The sequence below is a fragment of a genome, unplaced genomic scaffold (genome assembly GCF_019419815.1).
Source record: "Pyrus x bretschneideri cultivar Hongxiangsu unplaced genomic scaffold, Pyrus_bretschneideri_v1 Contig27, whole genome shotgun sequence".
Classification (NCBI taxonomy): domain Eukaryota; kingdom Viridiplantae; phylum Streptophyta; class Magnoliopsida; order Rosales; family Rosaceae; genus Pyrus; species Pyrus x bretschneideri.
In genome coordinates, this window is record NW_025999579.1 from 4,558,912 (window position 1) to 4,586,812 (window position 27,901).

General features: G+C 37.1%; 3 protein-coding genes and 1 long non-coding RNA gene across 5 annotated transcripts; 2 read left to right on the forward strand and 2 right to left on the reverse strand.

Moving 5' to 3' along the window:
• Positions 1-1,364: 1,364 nt before the first annotated feature.
• LOC103952975 (tryptophan aminotransferase-related protein 2) lies at positions 1,365-15,414 on the forward strand. Of its 2 annotated transcripts, XR_007259761.1 has the most exons (6): positions 1,365-2,213; positions 5,669-5,972; positions 14,121-14,401; positions 14,517-14,821; positions 14,926-15,192; positions 15,238-15,414. XR_007259761.1 is itself a non-coding variant. In XM_009364682.3 (5 exons), exons 1-5 carry the CDS (start codon positions 1,954-1,956, stop codon positions 15,111-15,113), a joined length of 1,338 nt encoding a protein of 445 aa, XP_009362957.2. In that variant the 5' UTR covers positions 1,368-1,953; the 3' UTR covers positions 15,114-15,414. The 2 variants fall into 2 exon arrangements, 1 of the variants encoding a protein (XP_009362957.2); XM_009364682.3 differs by having other exon boundaries at positions 1,368-2,213; positions 14,926-15,414.
• LOC125479042 lies at positions 11,890-14,114 on the reverse strand. The gene is made up of 3 exons (XR_007259762.1): positions 13,285-14,114; positions 12,446-12,514; positions 11,890-12,316 (listed from the first exon to the last, which is right to left on the reverse strand). It is a non-coding gene; the product is annotated as an uncharacterized LOC125479042 (long non-coding RNA).
• A 6,335-nt stretch (positions 15,415-21,749) lies between the features above and the next one.
• On the forward strand, positions 21,750-24,368 carry LOC103952971 (small nuclear ribonucleoprotein-associated protein B'). The gene is made up of 2 exons (XM_009364680.3): positions 21,750-22,735; positions 24,178-24,368. The coding sequence occupies exon 1, from the start codon at positions 21,878-21,880 to the stop codon at positions 22,730-22,732; it is 855 nt and encodes a 284-aa protein (XP_009362955.2). The 5' UTR covers positions 21,750-21,877; the 3' UTR covers positions 22,733-22,735; positions 24,178-24,368.
• Positions 24,369-24,502: 134 nt separating this feature from the next.
• LOC103952972 (AP-1 complex subunit mu-2) lies at positions 24,503-27,825 on the reverse strand. The gene is made up of 11 exons (XM_018648867.2): positions 27,427-27,825; positions 27,086-27,232; positions 26,892-26,954; positions 26,621-26,797; positions 26,433-26,536; positions 26,006-26,113; positions 25,794-25,890; positions 25,504-25,601; positions 25,241-25,382; positions 25,006-25,128; positions 24,503-24,913 (listed from the first exon to the last, which is right to left on the reverse strand). The coding sequence occupies exons 1-11, from the start codon at positions 27,553-27,555 to the stop codon at positions 24,815-24,817; spliced, it is 1,287 nt and encodes a 428-aa protein (XP_018504383.2). The 5' UTR covers positions 27,556-27,825; the 3' UTR covers positions 24,503-24,814.
• Between the last annotated feature and the right edge of the window lie 76 nt (positions 27,826-27,901).

Genomic DNA, 27,901 nt, shown 5'->3' on the forward strand with positions numbered 1-27,901 from the left:
TTATGATGGTCATGGCAAACATTTGACTTAGGATTTTGACGGCATTTCCCAAGGGTTGGTCAACCAATTTTCAGCTCAGTTCGCGTCATTTTCTTGCGTAGTTTTGCTTATTGCATTCCAATTTTATATGATTTTATAACACTGAAAAATATTTTTGATAGGAATCAACTTTTCTTAGTGAAATCTTGTCCTTGTTTATAAATTTTGAAAAGCTTTCTTCTTATTTAAGTTATCGATTTTTAGTATGTAAGCATGACATGACATAAGTTTTCCATCTAATCTAATTTTTCAGATTGAGGATCTTCATCGAATCGTTTTTGTGAGGATTCTGAAGATTCTCAAACTACATCCGTTTATCATGCATCGTGCGGTGAGAAATCATTGTAATTTTTTTATTTAAAATTGAATATAAATAGTACCTGACGAAAATTGGCTGCATGATGTATGATTTGATGGTATTCTACTTCACTTGAAAGTGAAAGGTCTTAAGTTCGAATCTCATGAATGGCGAATTCGATACCAAATTAAATTGTCCATTGTGTGATTTTTCCGAACTTTCCCTCTCTTAGTGTAAAAAAATAGATGTACTTTAAAGGAAAAAAAAAAAAACTCAAAGGATACGAAAGCATAATACAGGTAAGACAACTTTTTATTTCGATATTTTGTAAATGATTGACCTATATATAACAAATTCTCTTGGAAGTTGGAATTTTACGATTGCAAGCTACAATGTTTTTGTAAGAGTTGCCCAAAATGTTTGTATGTGACAATGATACTATATGGTTAATTGTAAGATTATGCTAATGTAATCTAAGAAGTTAAGAACACATGATTCATAGATAAAATACTCACTCTATAATATTTTAAACATGAAAAATCATAATCTATGTAAACATAAAAACTCACTTAAATAATCAACATGAGGTGACTTATTTGTTGTGGATAAATTTTAGATCCGTATTTCACACGACACATTATAAATTCGATTATTGATGTTAATGAATTACATGATGGCCATGAAGGTTATTAGTAAAACTACCAACTGATCATTAAAAAAAAAAAAAGAAAGATAAAAACCCACTTCAATGAAAAAATAAAACAAAAGCAGGAAAATAAGAAAAAGAAAAAGCACCATTTCACTTTCAAACGTAATTAGCAAAAATCCGAAATGGATACCAAATTTTCTCAGTCTCTGAGTGGTCACCACCATGTCTTCTAGTTCCCAGTCCAAATCTTAACTCCGAATTGTTACCAACTCAAACAACACTTTATTTATTAAACTACTTAACAAAGCAGATTTAAAAACAAAATCCTCAAAATCAAATCAATAAAACTAAAATAAAAACAAAATCAAATTAAAAAATTAAAAAATTAGAAAATCAAAAGAAGTGCAGATTAAAAGCAAACAGAAAGATGGAGACAGAGCATGAAGTAAGAGCAGCTTTTATGATTCCTTATTAACCCGTATATCTATCTATCTATCTATATATATACACGCACGCGCAAACATGGAACTATAAAAATCCAGTCTTGGTGGGTTTTCATTATGTTCGAGATCTAGCATCGGAAACCTGCAATTTTCGTGGAAAATCGTTCTGGGATTTCTCGTTTTCTGAGAAAAAAAACTTTCGACCACTTCCATCAAATTTTCAGCAAAAGTTACAACCTTTGAACCCGCGACTTTAATTAACGTTTTCAAAGTCCTTCCAAATCTCCAAAACCGTCCTTTGTTAATTCATCTGTTCTGTTCGATTTGAACCGCAACCCTGACAACCCGGGGCCTCTGCGTTAAAGCTTCAATCTTCACCGTCCATCTGGCGATCAAACTCGGTTTTCTTCATCTGGGTTCTGCTATAAATCCGTCCTCGAGTGTTTGAGTTCTTCACACACACTCACTCACTCACTTTGTTTTTTTTTTTTTTGCGGTCCTCCAGTTTCTTTGTTTTTGCAAAAATGGCCAGCTTTCTGGGGATTTTTACAATGAGGAACTTGCTCGTGCTGTCTCTAGCTCTTAATCTGAGCTTGGTTCTGAGGGTGGTTTACGAGGGCGGGAAGGATGGGGGCCCACATGGGTTCTCTGTGGAGGAGCAGAGAGTGCCGTCAATGGCGGACATGGGTTTTGGGAAGGAAGCTCAGGCGACGCAGAGGACGCGTCTGTCTGTTTTTTCATCTTCTGATCAAGATGTCATGGAGAAAGTTATCAATCTCGACCAGTAAGTGCTTCAAGACTCAGTTTTCTTTTTTAACTTTTTAAATTTGAGGATGTGATATCTACGCATATATTTTTTTTTTTTTTCTCATATTTTTTTTATTTTTTGATCGTCTGATTGGATGAATTGAAGAAGATCAACGGATAAAAATTAACTAGGAGTATGGAAGAAATAAAAATCCACACACCCTTAAATTTGTTTTCAATTATATCATCTAATCCCTCCACTAAGATTTCTTAAGTATGTTTTAAAGTTGTGAAGTGATTTTTACATACGCGTTTTCTTCTCATGCACAATTCTATTTATTCGAGCATTTTAAATTGTAAAAATTCGAGACCACAAACAAACAGGGGTCCATATTCTAAGGGACAAGGATTCTCTCCGAATCCGAGAGATGAATCATTCTTGACTGTTTATTGTGGGGTAATCAGTTTTCATTAAGTAATATTTATATTTAATTTTAAATATAAAATTTAAAATAATTTTTAATTGTATAATGTATAATAAACGTACAATATATAATAAATATACATGATTAATTGATCTCTCGAATTCTACAAAAAGGATTCGGAGAGAATCCTATTCTAAATATCTTTTCACTAATTTAGTCTTTAATAGCAAAATTGCGTCATAATCAACTCAACTTACGTCATACTTGTTTCGAGTGTATGACCTCTGTACGGTTGTGAGGGTGTTTAATTAAGTAACAATTAAGATTAACACTATGATTAAGCACATTACAAATTGGGATGTGATATCTATACTCACCTTTTACTTCAAGTGCTTTTTTAATTTTTGATTGTCGTATTAGATGAATTAAAAAAAGTCAATGAACATAAATTAATAAAGATGTGTAAGAAATAAAAAAAAAAAATTGGATGTATAACACTTCATTTCCAAATTCGGGTCAAAATGAATAGCTCGACCAGGGGCAAAATTGTTATTTTGAATTTCGTGATAAAATGGGAGGCATGGGGAAGTGTCAGGTATAGCAAGTGTGTGATGGCATATGAAATCTAATAAAGGGGTGGGGGTCAAAATAATGGAATATTATGTCAGAAACCTCACTTGACGTCACTGATATTTTTGCGAAAAAGACCTCAAACATTAGCAATTTTCAGTTTTTGACTCAAATATTATTGCTTTCTTCATTTTTTTTTTTTCTGATTATTTTTTGCTTACTGTGTACTGTGCTGACAATTTAGGGCTAGGATAGGAAAAGGCAGGAGAGGTCCTTGTTTCGGGTTGAGATTTCCCATGGCGCATGTTAGAGTTGGCCAACCCTTTTGTACTCGATCATTGTTTTTCTGTCAGTCATTTTCCTGTTCCCAAGCTATAGGGGTGGTAGTTCTTTTGTATTTTAAAGATCTCAAAATATAACTTTAACCCTGAAATTTAATTTTTTTTACATAAAATCTGTCATAAGTATTTTACTTAAATAAAACTCATTGATTAGATTCCGCATTAGCAAATTCATTAATTATATTTGACTTTACACGTTTAAAAATTTTTGATGCCCAAAACACTCCTATTTGAATGTTTGATGTACACAATTAGTTCCATACCGATTGTAAGGGGGAGAATTAATGGTTTAACGAAAATAAAAAAACAATAAATTTATTGCCTAATATATAATAACAACAAAACATGCCTAATATATGTAATAATATATGCTTAGTTAAGTCTACAAATTATATTTTACATATAAATGTAGGTAAATTATTTCACACACATATATATAACAAAAAAAAACATGGTTGGTATACGTAAAAATTCATGCAAAATAATTTACCTACAGAAAATGTTATTTGATTCAGTGGACCTACTATTCGAATTTTAAAATGTTAGATTGCTTAAAAAAAAGCAAAATAATTTCCCCACTATATGTAAAATACATGCAAAATAATTTACCTACATAATAAAGCAAACCCAATGCATGCAAAATACATGCAAAATAATGTACCTACATAAACAAAAAATTTTATTCAATACTATTGTACCCATTATTTTGTACATATAATAATAAAATGTGCTCAATATATATGATGATGCATACAAAATAAAATACCTACAAAATATATGTTATTTGCTCATCATAAATTTACATATAGGTAGATTAATTAGTATAATATGTTTGATCATATATGTAGTACTGTGCATACATATATATATATATATATTTGAACGTGTGTGTGTGTGTGTGTGTGTATATATATAGGTAAACTATATATATATATTGAGCTTATGGTAGTACTATATACATTTGAACGTATATATGTATATATATGTGTGTTAGGGGTAATAATATGCAATAAATTATTTGTTCATTGTAATTAAGGTGAGCAATAATATTTATTAATTTATTTTGAATATTGTGGTACAAGTTGTAAATATTTTGTATTAATAGATAAATTACTTTCCTACATAACAATCACTTTTAAATTTGGGTTTTATTTGGATGTTTATAATTATGTGAGTTTTTATATAGGAAATAAGAGTTGCAAGGGTCTATATCTAAAGAATCCTTTTAAAGATGGTGGTAATTGAGACAAATTCATGTTGATTATCGGATTGTCGGAATATCACTGTATTGATATCTAAAGTTAATCACGTAATATCATGTGTTATAACTTTTCAAATAGCATGTTTGAGTAATTTAAAATACCGACTTGTTTCACCCAAGTTCTTCTCACCAAATTTTTTTAGAGTTTATAGCAAAGCTGCCAAAGTTGGAGTCCCCAATGTGCATGTTTTTTATGGCAACTCTTACCCCAAGTGCATGTTGGCATGAGGCACTATATGGGGCTGCCTTTAGGCCTTCTGGGAAGTGCATAAAAGACTAAAGTGCGCCGTGGGCTGTCTGAGATCTTTAAAACTTTTGGCCGCCCAAGTTGTAAATCTACTTTTCATGGCCTTTCATTTTAGTCCCCATATCAAGATTGTCTGGATCTTACCACCCTCTGGGACCCACAAAAGATTTAACCCATCTGATTAAGGTCTGACGTTAGATGGATACACTAATCATTGATCTGCTGCTGCTGATCTACCTCCTTGGCTCCTTGCAATTTTAGAGAATCTCATTGCAGTGTGACAGACTTTAATTTTTGGGACATTATGTTTATGATCATTGTTTCTACTCTTTTGTCGGTTTTATGAGGAGAGATTTTACCATATAATTGTTGAAGTATCTTCTATTTTTATGTATCTCATCATGTGACAGTGATAGATATCATTCTATAGAAGAGATATTACAACAGTTACGCGCAATATTTTGCTTTTTGTGACTTTCATTATGTGTTTTTTTCAACCTTTTGACATGGAAAAAGGTGAATTTTAGAAAAAAATTGAAGACTTTACAGTGATCCCACATCAAACTGCCAGCTTTGTAGTTTGTAGTAATTTTATTTTGTAACCATGAGTTTACATGTTACTATGTTTTTAACTTTTGGTGAATGCAGTGGTGACCCAACAATGTACGAAAATTACTGGCAGCAGATGGGTGAAAGAACCACGGTTGTGATCCCTGGATGGCAGTCAATGAGCTATTTTTCAGATGTCAAAAACCCTTGCTGGTTTTTGGAGCCAGAGTTTGCCAGACAAGTTGTGAGACTACACAATGTGGTTGGCAACGCCGTCACTGACGGCCGCCAAATCGTGGTCGGGACAGGTTCATCCCAGCTGTTTTTAGCTGCCCTCTATGCCCTAGCTCCAAAAGATGGATCCGAGCCAATGAGTGTGGTTTCGGCAGCCCCATATTACTCGGTGAGCTTGTTTGTTACTTTGTGTTTAACCGCGTTTTGCTTTGTTTGGTGCTTTAGACTTTTAGATTTTCGAATTCTTTAAGGTCACTAGGAACTTGTTCACTTGCTGGCAAATCAACGCAAAGTCAAATGCATCAGTGATGAAGCCACATTGTTTATTCTCCTAATTTTTTGTTTGTTTATATAATCACTTTTGTTTGTGGACATGCTTTTTTTCAATGGCGTCCACTTTAATTAGAAAATTAATTACCATAAGTCAGATATTTAGTGTGAAAGTGATGGCGTCATCTTGCTTAATCTTTCGGCTTCTTGTGCATAATAAAGAGCATCTGCAAGAAGCTTGTAAGTTAGAGGGTGTAGTCAATTTGGATTTCATGGGATTTTAATAGACTTTTTTTTAAGTGACAGATTTCAAAGGATTTTAAAAGATTCTCAATTCTATATGGATTTCTATTATAGATTTCTATGGAATTGTATGGATTTCTTTCGTGAATTTCTTAGGATTTATTAGTTGAATCTTATAACATAAAATGAAATAATGCACAAGAAACATAAACCTTTGAATCAAAGGAGATCAATTAACAATAAATTTGAAGTGTTTAGCAAGCACAATCATGAACTCAAATACACAGAATAATAATGTAATCGTAGTAGCTAAGCAATAAGATGAAATTCCAAATTCCAAGTTTCAAACACAACCACAAAACCTTATATTAATCAGAAATTCATCATTACATGTAATATTTTCTTCTTTCTTTTTCGCTTTCTCGAACCCAGCCACACAATCTAATATTACAAGAACATCATCAGAAATTCATCACTACCACACTAGAATTATTTGTGACTCATTATCCTCCATTCACATTGTTATCATTATGGGCATCTCTCCACATGTCCAAAGCTATATTATATCTATATTCATTAGCAATATTCCGTTGTTCTTGTGTTTGAAAATCTTGGTCAATATCCCTTTTAGAAACTGATAATAGTGGAGACGAAGAAGATTCATCATTTGGTGCAACAGGAAACTCATCCAATCTGCACTTCTTGTGAAGAAAATTGTGCACTGCTGCACAAGCTAATACAACCTCTTTTTGTAAGGGTAAAATCCTGTACTTTCCCTTATTTTAGAAGGCACTGCTAATCCATGTTTGGCCATCATTTCCGGTTTGTGTTAAAGGCCTTCAAAACTTTGTTAAAATTTCTACTAACAGTCTAATGTGATCGGCCAAACGTATCACGTAGTAGACAATATCTCCTATTGTGTCCAACAATAAGCAAAAATGTTGCAAGCATTTCTTCTATGTAAATGAATCTTGTATCTCGTAAGAGTGTTTTTTCTCTAATAATAGTGCATAACTTCTGTTGACCTTAAAAACTACAAAGCCTACATGGCGCATAGGCCGAGTAGCTAATGAGCTAACTACATCATTCGGTTAATGCGGGGCATGTCAACTCGTCGGCTGAGCCTGACCGAGGAGTAAAATTTGTTGATGTTGCGTTGAACGCACTATTGACTTCTTGATCTTGCAACTGTGACCGAGGAAGGAATACGTCTCAGCCTTCGAGTTCTCGAGCTTGAAGACAAGGTTGGTAGTTCTGCGAAGTTCACGAATTGTCGGCGTCGAGTTCGGTCACGGTGATTATATTCGTAAAAGTATAAGCACGTCGAACCGGCTCCAAACTATACGGACATAGGTACTCAAAAGAGATGTATGTCTTGATGGTAAATGTGGTTTGGCCATCAGAATACCGAACTCTGAAATTTACTTGTGAGTATCCAATTATAAAATCACTTGGCATTCAATGTGTTGAATGTAGTGACTTGTAACACCTTACTTTGCCGAGAAGGCTAATAAGATGACCTCTGCTAATAAGGATTCGGAAACCCTTCTCGATTGAGACTTGGATAGGTAACTAGTCGGCCTCGATGCAGTGTTTATCCAAACTGAAGGTGCTCCTTGGTCGGTTGATTTTACAGCAACAATGTTGTTTATCCAAACTGAAGATGTTCGCCGGTTGCCTTTACAGTGCTGTTTATCCAAACTGAAAGTGTGTTGGCGGAAAAAGAAAATAAAAAATTTCAAGATGTTTGAGAGGCTTGCGCAGGGTAATTTGTGTGTTGAATTGGAGGGGTCCTCAAATGTTGTCTGCGACGTTGTATTTATAGTAGCTGTCTTTTGCTTGACATGGCTTGATAGATTTATAGAGTCCAATTGTTGCTCTAACTTTGTAGAACATCACTTGACTCAAACTTGTGTCCCATCACCTTAGCCGTCTAATATCTCTAAGATATGATAAAGGCTATCTCGTAATTTTCCTTGAAAAGATTAAAAATATCTTCCCACTTACGAGGCCTGACCAAATGAATGCATCCTATTCCAACCGAAACTTCTTTTTCTCCACTATATTAGTCCAAGTGCAACCATGCATGCATGATAATTAACATATCATGGTTGATAGTTTTGCATTATCTGCAAAACCACCCTGATCCCATCACATCACCTCATTTTGACTAATCCAAAAGGCATATCCACATGCTGATCATCCAATATTAATTGCATCCTTGTGGTATTATTCCATGTGGTTCTGCATGCAAGATAGGATTTTAATGCTGCACAGCATTTCACATAACCTCTTTTGCATGGAACTTTACGTGTATCACAACTATGTACACTTTAAAAATATTTTCAAGATAATTACTATGATAAAAACAACAATAGTAATGTTAAGAAAAATCTCTAATCATCCGACGACCTCGATTATTTGAGCCAATGATGTAATTTTGGGTCCAAACATTGCCCTCCAGTTTCCTTGAACTTCGGCTCACAAGCCAAATGGTTAAGGAAATTAAGTTTCTCCAACCAATCAGGAGTACTTTGACCGTCTACTTATCAGGCCGAGAGGAACCTATTGCTGTGCACTTGATTCTTAGTAACTTGTTGGGAGAACATAGTCATGGCTTCTTTTGACCAAAGAACAACCCATGGTCGACGAGAAGTGATAAACAATCAGGCCCGATTTTTTCTCGACCTCCTTAAACAATATGTCTTCCAGCGTGTAGTAAAAATTGGTCACTTCGAGCCGTGGTAGATCCTCCGTGAAAGGCGGGTCGAGGTCGAGAAAAATCTTTCTTGGTAGCTTGGCCTACTTTTATGTGTGTGTGTGTATATATATACCTCGACGTGTTGGCCGAACTCAGCCAAAAAACTTTCGTCTTTCCAAGGGATTCTGACAACTTGGAAGCAAATCATGATTCCTCACGCTACAACATGTCCATAGGCTGAAGCCTATATCTAATTAAATATCCTTCTTTTTCCCTTTTTCACTTCTACCAAAAGAAAATAGTAAAACCACTTTTGCTGAAGAAGAAGTTTGCCATCACCAGGAAAAATTTTACATGCACGCATCCAAGGGCTTGCAACATTAGCAACCGAACCCACCTGTCCCAATCATTGTCAAGCTGGATGGTAAAACCACTTTTGTTTTCTTTTTTACTAATCAGAGCCAAAACCAATCTTGCCGAGCTTGACAATACAAGACCTTGAATCTGCCAACGTCTATATGGCCACCATAGCATCTTCTCGACTCTCGGCCTCGGCCTAGAAGGTTGAAAGTTTTATATATATATAGTCTGTGTACGAGGCATTGCCCCCCCTATTTTCTTATGCATTGGCTTAATTAGCCATATGATTAGGAAAATAATTTATTCCTTTTATTAATAAAAGACAACGAAAGTGGCCGAACTAATAAAGAGGAGGAGGCCAACGATGCTTTATTCCAAGCTGAGATCTTAGACCAAAAAAAGAATTTTCTATAAATATTTTTAACTTGATGAAATATTTTTCATTTTCAGCCGTTGAATGTGTTGAACAATTATTATGCCCCCAGGAATAATTTCTTCGCCAATTTCGGCTTTCAACTCGAACAATTTAGCCGAACGGGATTTCTCTGTATCGGCTTTATCACCAATAATCATATTGATTGGTGTAGTTTCAGCGTCTAAAATCATGTCTCCAATTACCATATCAATTGATGTGGTTTTATGGTCTAAAGTCGTGTATTGGTCTTGTTATTCATTTGAACACTTATACGACGAATCATTTTTTGAGTCAATTTTTGGCTTAGAAACTTGAACATTTTCTTTTAGGCCTACCACACTTTCAGTCTTGACTGAAAAATAAGGTGGCCTTTGTTTTTCGGCCAAATTAACAATTTTCTTAGGCCGATGTCTGATTACGGCCGGAGCGAAAAATTGTCCCCCGGTCTTTTCAACCAACCATTCCTCAAATGGAATCGATTTGTAGTCGAAAACGTAAGGAAAATATTCTCCATCTAGCCAGGTATTAAATCGAGTCTTGTCTTCATTTAACCATTGCTCTTATTCTCAACATGTAAGTGAATGACTTTTGCATCTCTCTATGGCCATGAAAAACTTTTTCCACTTCCAAAGGTCTTTTTCGTTTCTCATTGTGTTTTTTCAATTACTCTAGGAGCTTGTACAATCGGCTACGTTGAGCCAGATTGGAATTTTGATATATCATATGAACTTCGTAGTTTTAGCATTGGGTCCCACTGGGCGTGCTAAAATGTTGACCTTAAAAACTACAAAGCCTACGCGGCGCGCAGGCCGAGTAGCTAATGAGATAACTACGTCATTCGGTTGATGCGGGGCGTGCCAACTCGTCGGTCGAGGAGTAAAATTTGTTGATGTTGTGTTGAATGCGCTACTGACTTCTTGATCTTGCAACTGTGAACAAGGAAGGAACACGTCTCGGCCTTTGTGTTCTCAAGCCTGAAGACAAGGCTGCTAGTTTGCAAAGTTCACGAATCGTCGAATCCGGATTTGGTCGCGGTGATTATATTCGTAAGAGTATAAGCACGTTGAACTGACTCCAAACTATACGGACATAGGTACTCAAAAAAGATGTATGTTTTGATGGTAAATGTGGTTCGGCCGTCAGAATGGCGAACTCTGAAACTCACTTGTGAGTATCTAATCATAAAATTACCCGACGTTCAATGTGTCGAATGTAGTAACTTGTAACATCTTATTTCGTCGAGAAGGCTAATAAGATAACCTTTGCCAATAAGGATTCAGAAATCCTTATTGACCAAGACTTGGATAGGTAACCAGTCAGCCTCGACGCAGTGCTGTTTATCCAAACTAAAGGTGTTGCTTGGTCGGCTGATTCTACGGCAACAGTGTTGTTTATCCAAACTGAATGTGTGTTGGCGGAAAAAGAAAATAAAAAATCTTAAGATGTTTGAAAGGTTTACGCAGTGCAACTTGTGTGTAGAATTGGAGGGGCCCTCAAATGTTGTCTGCGACTCTATATTTATAGTAGCTGTCTTTTGCTTGGCATGGCTTGATAGCTTGGTAGAGTCCAATTGTCGCTATAACTTTGTAGAACATCACTTGACTCAAACTTGTGTCCCATCACCTTAGCCGTCCAATATCTTCAAGATATGATAAAGGCTATCTCTTAATTTTCCTTGAAAAGATTAAATATATCTTCCCACATACGTGGCCTGACCAAATGAATGCATCCTATTCCAACCGAAACTTCTCTTTCTCCACTATATTGGTCCAAGTGCAACCGTGCATGCATGATAATTAAAATACCATTGTGGATAGTTTTGCATTATCTGCAAAACCATCCTAATCCCATCACATCACCTTATTTTAACTAATCCAAAAGGCATATCCACATGCTGATCATCCAATATTAATTGCATCTTTGTGGTATTGTTCCACGTGGTTCTGCATGCAAGATAGGACTCTAATGTTGCACGGCATTTTACATAACCTCTTCTGCATGGAGCTTTATGCGTATCACAACTTTGTACACTTTAAGGATATTTTCAAGATAATTACTATGATTAAAAAAAAAACAATAGTAATGTTAAGAAAAATCTCTAATCATCCGACGACCTCGATTATTTGAACCGATGGTGTAATTTTGGATCCAAACAACTTCACAAACACATCAGGATACATTCTATACCTTTGTCGGAAATCCTCTGGGCGGTCCTCTCTCAATACTTTATGTATATAATTGTATCATTCCATAGTAATTGATCGTCGATTTAAAGGACGTTCAATAGGTTGTCCAAATGTAATTATAAGCTCTTTTAGCACGTGGACTACAACTTGAATTGCCATCAATGAATATTTAATGGTTTCATAAAGTTCTTCTTCCTCAATTTGTTCTTCATCAGTTTCTTCTTCTTCTTCAATTTGTTCTTCCACCATTTGCTCCACTTCCATTTCTTCATCCACTTCGTCCACTTCCATTTCTTCCCCACCTTTGGCTTTTGTGCTTGTTTGAGACATTACATAAACTACCCAATCAAATAAACAAAACCATAAAGAAGTTAACAAACTGAAAACCATATATATAATATCAACTATAAGAGATAAAGAAATATAGATAACGTCAAAGACACAAAAAATTAAGAACAGTAAGAAACCTCAGTTGCTCCAGCCGACCATAAATACAGTAAGCCCTAGTAATTCTTCTTTCCCATTATTCTTACCATCTAAAAACACAAACCACAATTAAACCAATTATCAATTTTAAGGAGCTAAAAACACGTCATTTTGTATTCATGAAAAAATGCTAATCATAATAACCAAATTCATAAAACACCCAAAGACCAATTCAACCTTGAATTTTTCATATCGAAAACATGATCTAATTTGGTAGCCAAATAAAGCAGAAACTCAATACCATCGCTCAAGGCCTGCGAGCTATTCCAGGCAAACCAATTCAACCATGACCGTTATTATATCTTGAATTTTCTCGGCAACCAAACATAAACCGAAGAATAATCCAAGTGGATCATACTGTTAAACAAGAAACCAAGTCAACATGAAAGTCCTATTCAATTACTTAACAGCTTTGCATTTAACTGTAATTGTAGATAATTCAGTTTAGATATGTATCACTTTGTCTAGGACTCATCCTTTGAAATCTACATGTACCGTGAGTATCAGTGAAGAAAGAAAGTCTTCCACAAATTCTCATTTTGATAACATTGTTCCTTTATCTCTGCACTACATTTTCTACACATACATTCAAGGGGGGAGGGTTGGAAATTTCTGCTTTATTAGCGCTGAAAGCTAACAGACCTTGGTACTGACTTAGATCATGGTATTGAAATTTCTGCTTTATTAGCACTGAATTCCAATTGGTTTCTTGTTATTGTTGAAATTTCAATATTCTGTATGGGTTCCTGAACTTTCTCGGCAAACAAACAGAATGCAAAGAATAATCCAAGTAGATGAGAAATGGGTAAGAAAAACGTACTTGCAGGTGTGGATTCAGGATGATGTATCTTCAGTTTGCGAGCATGACTCTTCCTCTTCTGTTGTCTGGCGTGAAAGAAATCAGAGGGGGGGGGGGGGGGAGGGGGGGAGGGTTGGATTGTTGATAGCATTTGGTATTTAAATTACCCATCTTCAAATCCATTGAAATCCCCCATTCCTTAAAATCCTAGTAAATCTTTAGTATTCTCACTACACCTAGATTTGGATGAACTTTTTTAAAACGTAATTGACTACCTATGGATTTGAATGTATTATTTAAAATCCTGCTAAATCCTAACTTGACTACATCCTGATTTCAAAGTCCTTTAAAATCCTTTTTAAAATTTTAATTGACTACATTCAGATTTTAGAGTCTATTAAAATCCTATCAGATCCTAATTTGACTACACCCCCTTTAGTTAGTTACGAATATTCATCCCTAGAAGGCTTGAGTTAGTTCACTTGTGTGACATTAATAATATGGTATTTAATTTGCCTGCCTTGCTTTTGAAGCTTTTGATTTTTGCAATCTTAAATATTTTTCTAATTTCAGCTTAACATTTCAGATATATATTTTTTGGAATCTTAAGCTTTCATATATATATATATATATTTTTTTTTTTGTTTTAAATTTACATCACATTTTACAGTCTGCTATCAATTCAAATCCGTAACATTTTAGCGTGTCTAGTTTTAGCGAAGATCACACTTCATTTTTTCCTTGGAAACTAGAAAGATAATTCATCGCGTGCTGGCGATAATTTGAAATTGCATTCTTTGCTGCTCGTTTGTAAATGTTTCTAAGATGTAAGGTGGCTGTTGATGGTTTCTTTGCAGTCTTACCCCTCTATGACAGACTGCTTGAAGTCTGGCTTGTACAAATGGGCCGGTGATGCCCGAAGCTTCAACAAAGAGGTGCCTTATATAGAGCTAGTGACCTCCCCAAACAACCCTGATGGATTCGTCAGGCATTCCATGGTCAATCGAACAGGGGGTATATTGGTTCATGACTTGGCCTACTACTGGCCACAATATACCCCGATTTCTTCTCCCGCAGACCATGATCTGACCCTGTTCACAGTCTCCAAAGCTACTGGCCATGCAGGGACACGCATTGGGTAAGCTCAATGCTGTAATCACAGAGTCTTAGTTCTTGTGTCCTGGTTGTTTTGCTCTACGAACACTAGTTTTCGCATTACGAAAAAATGATCTCTACTTGAATTTCTCTTCCAGGTGGGCTCTTGTTAAAGATCTGGAAGTTGCAAAAAAGATGATCAAATTCATAGAGCTCAACACCATTGGCGTGTCCAGGGATTCGCAGCTCCGAGCTGCCAAGATTTTAGAGGTGATGACCAACACCTCTGAAAACCTTGGCAGCTTTGATTCCCACGAATCCTTCTTCAAGATTAGCTACCACCTCATGGCAGAGAGGTGGCAGCTACTTAGAGCGGTGGTGAACAGGAGCAGAGAGTTTAGTCTGCCCGACTTTACACCAGGGTTCTGCCACTTCCTCAACCAGGACTCCCAGCCTCAACCTGGTAAGTGAAAAATCATGAAACGATTAATTAAGAGTCACCATACATAACCTTGTAAACATTTCTGAAGCGTTTAAAGTGAACTTTACTGTTTACCTCTTTTGCAGCTTTCGCATGGCTAAAATGTGAGGACGATCACGTGGAAGATTGTGAGAGCTTCCTAAGAGGATACAAGATATTAACAAGAGGAGGAAGGCACTTTGGAGTTGGTCCAAAGTACGTCCGCATAAGCATGTTGGATCGGGACAACAACTTCGACTTATTTGTTAAGCGACTGTCCACGATCCAGTCATGACAGAATGGAACGCTATGTTCTTCCTCATCATGTTCTATCTTTTGGCGCAAAGGTGGATGTGGACCTGTTGCAGAGGAAGGTGAGGGCAGTGTCACATATTGATGTGGACCTGTTGCAGAGGAAGGAGAGGGGAGTGTCACATATTGATGTGGACCTGTTGCAGAGGAAGGAGAGGGGAGTGTCACATATTCGTTCATATGTAGAGTAGTAACGGAAAGTAATACAAACTGTATTCATCTATTTAAATGATATGATTTTTCAATGAAATTTTCGAGTCCAAATTCATCGGTCCTTCGAAGAATGAAGTTTTTGGACTAAGTTTGCAGAAAAACTTAAGCAAGAAGTCCATGAATAAGTAAATGAATATACCTTCCAGCCAAGGGGGAGGTTGTAGCTCCTTACATGCCCACCATCAGATTCAGAGCGCGTTCCCACTCTCCCATGCCACTCATTTCTACATTCCCAACTTCAACTCCCTCAAGTTTTCCTCTCTTTAGGCTTTTCCTTCCCTCTCTTTCTTCCACTAAAACCTAGAAATCGACTCAAAGTTCTAAGTTGGCAACCATGACAAAAGTTCGACCGATAAAAACGATGGTGAAATCAAACTTAATCAGCTACAGACAAAAATTTTACTGATTTCACGTGAAATCAGAAATCACACATGTATAAACAATTGTTGATTGTGTTCAATCAGTGTGGTTGAATTACAACTCCCTTTTGTTCTTTATATTTTAAAACACTACTAGAAAGTGATAACTGGGAACTAATGAATATTGTGTAAATGTTTGTTTGTTTGTTTTTTATTTTTTATTTATTTTTATCTTTTATCTTTATCAAAATTATGTAAAATGATTTGGGGATAAATTCTTTAAATGAGATTACGATACATGCAGAGACGAATATTTCACCAATTTTAATTTCATGTTGCTTACGTAAATATCAAACTGAATAGAGATACAAAAAAAATCTCGATAATTATCTGGTCCATGTCCTACGTCTCCCTCCTCATTTTAGACGTTATCCGCTCGCCATAACCGTTGCACATCTCTAGTCTGACTCCATGAAGTCAAGCATGCACTGAGTGATGCATGCCGCTTATATCTTGGTGATAGGATATCATATTGCTTGGCCTTTCTCCAGTTATTCATATTCATCATCAACAATAACAGCAAGATGCTTCATACAATTGAAGCCTGGCAGCTACTACAGATTGAAAATCACCCTCCCAGGCTTCACCTGTCTAAAGCAAAACTCTTTTAGCATTTACCACAAGTCTGCGTATCCTCTTACCCCAATTTAGAAGAATTCAATTTAGATAAGTAAATTCATGAGCACACATCACCAGCTTGGGCTGCTTGTTAGCAGCTTCTAGTCATAAGTATCATACACTTTCCTGTTGGAAGTTGGATGATCGAAAATCTGCTTGCATTGTTAACGCGACGGAGTCACCGCGGTTAACATAATCAGGCGATCGAAGAGCAAAGAATGATGTGCCTCAACGGTTTGCCACTTCAGTACTTCCACCAACTGAATCATGGTTCACGAATTCTGCCGGGGAATGAAAACTGCCATGGCAAACTTGGTCAAATTTCTCCCATGCCACTCATTTCTATAGTGAAAGTACGTTTCCATTACTTTTCTCAAATATATCTCTTTCTCAACTATTCTCACCTCTCTCCCTCTCCTTCTCCCTCAAAAACCTAAACACCTACTCTCTAAGTTGACGACCATGATAAAATGAAAAGACTAGTTGTGAACAGTATATTTATCACATTCATAAAGAAAGTTGAGAGGTACTTACAGAAAATTGGACGATGAAACCTATACGGGGTCAAAACTTGTTTAGCTATGAGCTAATTAATTCTTTTTACATGTTTCACGTGAACATACTGAGAAGGCAAACGATGGTTACAAAACGTAAAAGCTAATCGAGACAGTTTATGACACATGTATTAATTTTCTTGTCAGTTCACGTGATGTTGGTTATAAAATTGATTTACTCACAGACAAGCACATTCACCAGTTTCACGTGAAATGACAGAGAAGGTCATGAAAGGGTATAACAATCACAAAATTTAAATAGCATTCACTTGTTTTAGGTGAACATACTGAGAAGTCAGGCAATAGTGTCAGAAAGTAAAAGCTAATTGACATAATTTTTTACACACGTATTAATTTTTTTGTTAGTTCATGTGATGTTGATAATAAAATTAGTTTGGTGACAAAAGAAGCATCAACAATTTTAGGTGAAATGATAGAGGAAGTGACACATGCATATAACAGTTACAACTTTTAAATATCATTCACTTTCTTCACGTGAAGATACATAGAAGGCAGGCAGTAGCTACATAAAGTAAAAGTTAAACGAAACAGTTTATGAGACACGTATTAATTTTCTTGCTAGTTCACGTGATATTGATAATAGAGTTTGTTTGACGACAAAAGAAGCGTCAACAGTTTCACGTGAACTGACAGAAGAGGTGACACATGCATGTAACAGTTACAAAATTTAAATATCATTAACTTGTTTCACGTGTACATACATAGAAGGCAAGCAATAGTTATATAAGTAAAAGTTAACCGAAACAGTTTTTGATACACGTATTAATTTTCTTATCAATTCATTTGACGTTAATAATAAAGTTAATTTGGCTACAAAAAAAAGAATCAGCAGCTTCACATAAAATGACAGAAGAGATTACACTGTATATAATAGTTACAAAATTCCAATACGATAATTAATCGAAATGAATTATGGTAATTGATAATAAAATTTATTTTTATGTCACTTTCACGTGATGGAATCCTCCAAGTAAAAGTTGTTGAAAAACACCTTTAGAAATGAAAATTATATTTATATTAAGGCAAGTGATACATGCTCATCTTTATCTTGTTGGCTTTCATTTGATTTCTTCAACCTAATGTTGTTTCCTTAAATTTATTATTCTCTGATGGTTGAATATTGATGCATAATGAAAATTTATAATCAAATTTATTGTATATGTGATATAGTTTTACTGGGTGTTGGGTCTCATATATGTTTTATGAGACAACCTATAAATTTCAAGTAGAAGAGAGAGTCCGCAAGGGGGGACAAATTTTGAATTTCAAGGAGTACAACGGTAATTTTTGAATTATAGTGTAAAATGAGATTAAAATGGAGTTCTAAGTATTGTAGCTAAAAATAGGGTAAATTACATAATACCTCCTCAGGTTTAAGGTCTATTACAACCCCGTACAACATCTTTAAAACATTTCACTTTCATACATCCCATACCATTTTATTTCAGAATAACACCTCCGTTACATTTTTCATCCATTGGTCCGTTAAATGCTGACATGACATTAGTGGACCTTGTTACACGTTAGCCCTCTCCCTCCAAAACTTGCACACATGGAGCCACATGGATTGACAACATGGTAAGTTTAAAATTAAAAAGTTTCTTGAATCTCTAACCCACTATTCCCATCCCAATAACCAACACAACCCCACTATCATCAAGCACACCACCATTCCCAAACCCATAATCGAGAAGGATAAAGTTCTGGTAACCCTAGCCCCCGGTAGTGAAACCCTACTTCCATTGCGAAACCCTATTTCCATCACTCTTTACCCGTCGATGTCCTATTGGCGTCGTACTCACTACCCATAACAACCCTTAACCCGCGACCTGCAACCCACAACCCACAATCCACAACCCAGAACCAACTCCCGATTGCAACGATAATCAAGTGCTTCGAAGTTGAAGGTTGAAAATGATCTAGGAAAGGAGGGAGGATCCTTTGGATCCATTCCTAACATACGGTTAGTGCTTTTTGGTTTCTTTATTTTGTGTTGTTCTATAATGCTTGGACTATTCAAAAATGGTTGGAGTGTTCGAAAATGTTGGGGATATGAAATTGTGTGTACTTTGTAATTTTGATCTATACTTCCTAATTTTAAATTGCTTTGTTCGAAAATGGAGGGGAACTAAAAATTGTTTGGTGTTGTCGGTTAATGGAGGACTTTTGTCTTTGTTTAATCATGTTGGAAAAAAGCTTGTGGGTTATGTATGTTTGGCAGTGCTTTGTTTATACCTTTATCTGTGTCTTGTGTGTATGATGCTTTATTTATGCCTTTATCTATGCATTTAGCTATGCCTTTATTTGGGACACCACATTGTCATTTGTGGTGTGTCTTTATCTGTGAATTGTTTTGTGGTCTTAGGTCTTGAATTTTAGGTTTCATCACTTTAAAATAGGAATTTTTTATGTAGAAATTGGGATTTCATCAGTTTATAATAAGGTTTTTTATGCTACAATTTCAGGGACTAATGAACTATTCACAATCAAAATGTATCACGGTGGATAACTTAGTGAAGACTTCTATGTTGGAGCGAATGTGGATTTCTTTGATAATTGTGACAAAGATTTCATGTCATTGCTCGAGGTTGACAATATGGTTGAGGAGCTGGGATATGGAAATGTCTTCATGAGTTACCAGTATCGGATCCCAGGGATGGAAATTCGAAATGGGTTGAAGCCTTTGATGACAGATTCAGATGTTATCAACATGTGCACATTTGTGCCAAACCACACTTTGATTGATGTGTGTATTGAGAAGATAACACATGAAGAATATGTCTCTTAAGAGATGGAGTTTATGAAGTCATTTGAACCGGTTGCTCAGAGTAGGGTGGTTATTGAAGAACTTGATGGTAATGAGGATGACAAGTGCAATTTGATAGCGGAAAGGCCAGTGCAAGTGAATAGAGGAAAGGCCAAGTTAGCCATAGAATATCCAGTCAGTGGCCTTGGTGGTGAATGCAGTGTGCCTTCCCAATGTGTGACTCAAGCTGTTGAAGAAGTGCCTGATGAAAGGGGTGATGGAGTAGTTGTTGAAGACTGTGTGGATGTTTGTTATCCCAAGGTTATGTACTTAGAAATATATGGACACTTGATCTAGCCAATGAATAGGATGTCAATGTGGGAGGTCATTGAAAATCCACCTATCCAGCCTCTTCTATATACTAGACAACTTGGAAGACCCAAGAAGAAGAGAAACAAAGAGGCTGCAGAAAAGGAGAAAGAAGCTAATCCTACACAAAATGAGGCCACTAACATAAGTGGAGATATTCCACAGTCACAACAGCTCTCAAGGAAAGGCCAAGGGACCGTCAAATGTGGAATATGTAAAAAAGAGGGCCACAATACCAGGACTCATTATAGGCATTTTCCTACAAGACAAGAGGTGATATATAACCTTGTACAAAGTTATATGATTTCTAAGTTGATTTAAGACTTTATTAATCCTGAAATCCTTTAATTTGTTTTAGGCATCAAGTTCTGCACATGAAGCATCTAGTAATCCAGGTGGTGTACCAAGAAAGAGGGGAATGAAACCTAAGGTAAGCACTGTTTCACTTGTTTTATTTACTTAGGGTTTGTAAATGAATTTGTGGCCTATATTGTGATAACTTAGGGATTCTTTTGTATGCATTGGATGTGCATATTCTTTTGTGAGCATTGGATGTGCATATTCTTTTGTGATAACTTGTGGCCTATATTGTTGTTGATTTGGATATGTTGTACTGAACATTGGATGTAGGCATCAAGCATAGCTGGATGAGGTAATTCAGAGGTTCAAACAGATGGAGGAGTGAAGAAGAGAAAGAAAAGGCAACCAAGAAAGTGAAAAGTGTTGCTATACAAGAACAAACTGGGTTTTTTGATGTTGGAATTTTTTGCTAGTGGCTGGAATTTTTTGTGAATGTTGGCAGCAGCTAGGAACTGTTTTTTTGCTTAGTTATGAATTGTTATTTTGCTCCCAATTGGATTTGTAGCTTAGTAGGAACTATTATTTTGCTACTAGCTGGATATCCTTTCGGGAACATGCTAGCTTGTTGGGGTTCAGAATTGTTATTTCCAATTGAACTCCTAGATGTTAGCTTTGGTTGCCAATATATGGAACATGCTTGTTATTTGGTTACCAAGAAAGTGAAATATATTGCTACTTTAGTTGCCTGTTTGGATATTGAAATACATTTTTGCCTATTCATTGATTACTAGGTTCAATTATGTGGGAATATGCTTTTCTGCATTTTGGATTGCATTTGATGCAATTGTTCATAATTTAGCCGCTAAAACCCATAAAGAAATAGGAATTATATAAAAATGGTGGGAAAATTTTGAAATTTGAAATTTTGGCCATGTGGCACTTTTGCTGAGTTGGCATGACGTGGCAGATGGATATCCACGTGTGCAAGTTTTGGAGGGAGTGGGCTGACCTGTAACGGGGGTCCACTAATGCCACGTCAGTATTTAACATACCAATGGATGGAAAATGTAACAGAAGTATTATTTTGAAATAAAATAGTACGTGAGGTATGAAAGTGAAATGTTTTAAATATATTGTATAAGGTTGTAATAGATCTCCAACCTGAGGGAATATTATGTAATTTACCCCCTAAAAATAAGCAATGTAAATTCAATAAAGATAAATCCAAATCCACAAATATTTTCTCTCAACTAAAAGAGTTGGGGTTTGTAGGCCCAAATCCTGGGCCGGTTGTAGGCCCAAATCCTTATCGTGGGTCAACCACCTGCACAATTAACTTGAATTTTAAATCCATTCCAATCTTGGATTAAATCTAAATTCAATTTAAAAAAAAAAACACAAATCCAAAACCCTAGGGTTTTCAAATCCTCTTTTCTTCCTCTCCGTCTCCAAAACCCCGAGAAGCCCTGAGCGCGGAGGACGGCAGAGGCCACCACCCGCCGCCACAATGTCGATGTCAAAGAGCTCCAAGATGCTGCAATTCATAAACTATCGGATGCGAGTGACGATCCAAGACGGCAGGCAGCTCGTCGGCAAGTTCATGGCCTTCGATCGCCACATGAACCTCGTCCTCGGCGACTGCGAGGAGTTCCGGAAGTTGCCACCACTGAAAGGCAAGAAGACCAACGAGGAGCGCGACGACCGCCGGACACTAGGCCTCGTCCTCCTCCGGGGCGAAGAGGTCGTGTCAATGACCGTCGAGGGCCCGCCTCCTCAGGAAGAGTCTCGAGCTAAGGCAGCCAGTGCCGCCGCTTTGGCTGGTCCAGGATTGGGCCGCGCCGCTGGACGAGGTATCCCCACTGCTCCTCTCGCCCAGGCCCAGCCCGGTCTCTCTGGCCCGGTTCGCGGCGTCGGTGGACCAGCCCCAGGTATGATGCAGCCCCAGATCTCGCGTCCGCCAGTTCCGAACCTCTCCGCGCCGCCTATGTCGTACCCGGCCGCTCCAGTGATTCGTCCACCCGGGCAGATGCCTGGATATCCCGGGCAACCTCCGATGGGTCGTGGTCCACCTCCTGGTGTTCCGCCCCCTCAGTTTGCTAGGCCTCCTGGTGGGGGTCCACCTCAGCAATTCCCTGGCCCGCCACAGATGCAGTTTGGGCAGAGGCCTATGGGACCTCCGCCGCCTGGGCAGATGATGAGGGGTCCACCGCCTCCACCTCGCCCGGGAATGCAAGCTCCCCCACCCCGTCCCGGAATGCCTCCTCCACCTGGCGGTGGAATGCATATGTTTGGACCGCCTCGTCCTGGAATGCCACCTCCACCCAACCCTCAGAACCAGCAGCAAAATCAGCAGCAACAGTGATTGGTACTTCCTCACTTCATTTGTTTTGTTTCAATTCTGAACCGTTGGATTTGGCATCTGTTTCTGAATGATGATATAAATAATCTCCTGTTATGGTGTTGGATGTTTGGCATATGCTATGTGTGTCATTGGCAGTCTTTAAAGTTAATGGTTTCTATAGCAATTTCAGTTATTGAATGGAACCTTATGACATTGCGACGAGAGGGACCATTGAGAACTACCAAGACTATTCTTGTTTTAGTTCTGCTGCCGAATTCTATGTTGTTTGTTGAAGGAGATTTCTTTCTCCTCTTTAACACCAAATCTCAAGACCTGCAAGCCTATTCTTTGTGTTGTGAATGCCATAATGTATTGTTATGAAATAGTATGATGTTATATTCTGCTGCACACAACTCATCTGGAACTCGATCTTCCATCCTATATCACTGTTCTAGTCTAAATACTCACAAGTTGACAACCTTTGATGTCCACTAATGGGAAAATTGCACTTATATGCGTAACATATATAAAGGATTTGTCATATTATAGTCTATATAAATGGGGTATGATCGCATGGTATTGGTCGTATTGCTGTTGCAAAAAGTTGTGTCATTGTCCAACATCAATGTGTAGTAGTCTTGGTATGTTATTTTACTCTCCCTCTAGTTGTCACTGTAAAGTTTAGATGCTAATTTTACTCTCCTTTTTTGTAGAACCAGTTAGTACATCCTGTTTTTAAGTCTTGGGCTTGTTCATCTTAACTTTTAAGTGATTAGAAAATAGAATAGCTGTTGGATGTCATGTTTAGCGAACATTGCTGTACAATTGTCCCTCTATTTGCTGTAAGAATGTCCAGTCTTGGTAAAATGGGGGTGGGGGTGAAACACCCGAACAAACAAAAATAAATCATGATACAAATATCCTGATTCTTAGTAACCCCCAATATGTCATCGTTCAAGAGTCAAAACACACGACCCTCACAACTTCTTATCCTTTTTAACTCAAGATTCGGGCACTAAAATTGCAGTTGTAATAGTCATAACAAACTTCAGCATTTAGTTTTTAGGTTTATATAAAATTCTTGTGAATCTTTATTTTTACATAGGAGTTGAGGTTAGGACGTTTTTTTTTTTTTTTTTTTTTTTTTTTTTTTTTGTTTTTTGTCAAACGATTTTATTAGATTAGACGTTTTGCTTCTTTTAGCTTTACATTTTTTTTTTTCAAACAATCTCTTTTAATTGGAGAAATCAGTTGAAGTAAAGAAGCGCGATTGTATAACTTATGTTACCATTACAATCATGATTTTGTAAGATCATCTCATTATTTCTACTATCTATTTAAAGAATTGCTGCTGTTGCCACTTTCATTTATGAAAATTACATTTTTTTTGTCAGATTGATCTTTCATTCTCTTCTTGCTTGGAAGGTCACTTGAACCCATTGTTCGTGTTTTTTTTCGTGTTGCAGGTTTATTAGATGTGACTTTGAGGAATGCTGCTGGCTTGCATATTGTTTCAGTTTTTGTAATGGGTTTGAGCCTGTGCGGACCTTCCTCATCCTGTAGCTTTGGAGTGCTATGATAAGTAGCTAAACTACTGACCCTAAATGATATTTGTAGGTTTGCCAATTAATATTGAAATGCCTCTCTTTTTCCTCTCTCTCTCTCTCTCAGAGCAAATTTTCGGTGTGTCCATAACGCGGCTTAATGGGGTTACTATTCCGCTGAAAACACGTGGAATGGTACATCATGTAGCTTGTATTCCAAGTAAGCATAACCAAAAACAGCTTCACATGAAAGTAAATAAGAGCTTTTCATTTATAATTCAAGCATGACAATAACAAAATTACTGAGTCAAAAACACAACTCTTCGACACGACGTATAACCTACTTTAGGAAAGCAAGTTTTGGGTCCGAAACAAAATCTCCTGCTATCGATTGTAACAAATTTGATTGAAGAAACTAGTACATCGATGCTGTGTATTTTTGGAAGAAAGATCACCGGATAGGGGACTGTACCGGTAACAGTAGAAGTATCGAAAGAAAACTCTCCACGCAATGTATTCTATTTACGCGATTGAATGCAGCAAGATATGTAAGTTGCGTTTACATCAGTCTCAGTTCGTACTCGCCAGCCATTGTTATGTACCTCACCCATGGAAGAGCCTGGTAGCCACTTTTCTCGATGATCTTTAGGTATCGGACCTAAAAGATTCAAACGGGGGGGATAGGCACATTAGTTTGAACCAATCACACCATGGAACCCATTTGAGACAATAATGAAACTCATATCGTACCTGAATTCCTGAGACAGTAAAGTACGGTATCTCAAACTTCACTCGAATAGGAGCTCTTCTTTCGGGAACCGCTTCTTCAGCGGTTATACTAGGGAGCATAAACTCAGCTCTCAACATGTATTCCTAAGCAATTTAATACAGAAACAAGGTCAAAATTATCTTTGCGAGCGTTTTTGCAATCAATAATACACATAAGGGGAGGAGAAAGCATATGGAGGTTTAGACGAATTGTTACCTTATTACCGGGAAAAGACTTAATTTTCCAGACCAAAGCATCTCTTTCAGGAGCATATGCAGCAGATCCCATTGATGTCCGGACATTAGGATTTGTAGCATCAGCGGGCACAGGCAACTCAATTTCGACATTTGAAGCCGTGCTGTACGAAGTAACCATAGCTTACAGTGAGAACCGGATAGTGGCACTCGAGAATGAACTTTTGAATGTGTAAAAATGTTAGTTTTCATTATGCTGGAAAACCCAACAAATGTTCTTTTTACCTGCGCTCCTTGTACTGGCTCCTTGCTTTTACCGTGAATTCAATACGACTTCTAGAATGATTTTCAACTTGTGCTTCCACCCAGATAAGAGGCTTCACCTGAAATCATCGAAGGAACAAATGGTCGTTTCTGCTTCATATTTTGAGCAAATGTAAACGTGCATGTAATTAGGGGTTGGATCTCCGCAATTGATTAACTTATGCTCCCTTTAGTTACCAAAAACTTAACAAGAATCCATAAACATGGGGAAATAAGTATATTACTAGCGGTGAATATAACATGAAATGTACCTGAGTACTGAGTCTGTATGTCATCAGATCAAATGCTCCATCAGGGGGTATGAAGGATATAGTCCGGTCATTCTCAAATCGAGCCAAACGCACACACCTAATAGGGTGGGAAAAAGTAAAGTAAATAAAAAAGGTTGCAAGCATGTAACATGGCTTATGAATGAAGCAATAGAGACATGAATTAGCAATACAAAGCAAGTTAGGCAACATACTGATGGAACTTAATATCATCCAGATCAATTGCTTTTCCTTTCGTTGTTCGACCTTGTGCCTCTAGCAGCACTCTATCATTCAATCCCAGCTTACACTCGGGCATACCACTAAAAAAAATGGAGAAAGTTTAACCAGTCAGTTTCCGACATGACGTTAGTAAACATTACACTATCCCAGGGAAAAATCCAATAATCTTTACAAATTTTTAGGTTACTTTTCAATAATTACTCATTTTCCAGGCTCAAGTTAGCATCACTAGCCTTATAATTAGGTGCGATCTAGGTCAATCAAGTGACGTATGTAAAAAAAGGTCAATCAAGTGACGAACTCAAGAAGGAACATGCTAATAATTATGCTGGAGCTGCAATCTCCAAATCCTAAGCACATTTCATTCAGTGGGCTTTGTAGCAAATGCAGTTACTGCACCTCAAATATGTTCTCATCTTTAGGGCTCCTACGACATCTGACCGTATAATTTGTCCGTTGCTGTTGACAAGTATGTTCACACTTTCCACCACATCCAAAAAGACCTGATAGAAAATGAACGGAGATTCATGACACTGCAGTTGCAATTTAATAAATCAACGGTAAACATGAAAAGAGGATCAACCTACTTCGTTCTTCTTGAACTGTATCCCTTCACTGCGCCAAGACACCGCATTTGTAACAGCCATGGGAGGACGTTGTGTCACCTCCATCCTGTAAGCATCAGTCTTGATAAACTCACTAAGAATCTTCGCTTCAGTGAATTGCGGGAAACCAAAGTCCATAATCTCATCGAGCAACTCATACTGTCAACAGACAAGGGTATTATTAGAAATTTCGCATACCACCATCAAAATTCTATGCATCATTCTACCTATAAACACCTTACAAGTCAATTACCACAACGACAAAGTTGTCTCTTAGCGATTCTTCTTCAAGCTCTTCAAAATAGTGCTTAAACACCTGAAAACATGAACAAACATATCGAAACACATGAAAACCTCCACACGGGCAATAATCTATGACGAATGGCGGCGACATTACACCAAATACAGCTAAAAAATATAGCAAGAGAGAGTTTGAAGAGTGCTTACATCGATTACACAGTGCAGAAACAGCAGCAAGCTAGCAGCATTGCAGTTCTGCCTCGATGCAATCATCAAGTAGATATTGTTGTGCTGTATAAACATGTAGCTGACTCCATTGTCGTACACCACTGGATCTTGCGACTGCGGATCGCCCTGAAAAAATACAAATTTTCCAGTAAACGCAAACGATTCAGCTACTTTTTGCCAAAGTTTGAAACTTTTTATTCCGATTGAGAAATTGATGCCAACCCAATTGCAATTGCAGCTGAATATATGCGTGTGTGCATATATATATATATATAGATATAGATATATATGCGTGTGTATATATACATATAAAAGATTACCTCTTTTTCGATGAACTTGGTGAAGAAGCGTTCAGCCTGAGCAGCAGAGACATCGCCACGGTAGTCGCGCCAAATCAAAACTCGTCCTTTGATGTCCAACAGAAAAAGCGCCGAGGCGGCGCCGGCCATCGGATTGAAGATCGAGAGATTTGGATCCGACCCAGTACTCACCACCACCCAAGGATCATTCAAACCAATCTATCTTGTTCTCTGGTTCTGATTTCTATGGCATAAACACTATACATATCAAGAGCAATGAAATTTTGGATATGAATTTTTGAAGCTTGAATTAATCAAGAGCAATGTAATTAATCAATTAAAATAAAAGTCGGGCAAATTTGAGCTGTTGGTGATGAAATTCAATGGATCTTGCCGCTAGTCATACTTTTCATATTTCAGTCTTCTGAATAGCCATATATAGAAAAGCCCAATGAAACTGGTTTCTCTTTTGCCCAACTTAGCAAATTATGTGGGC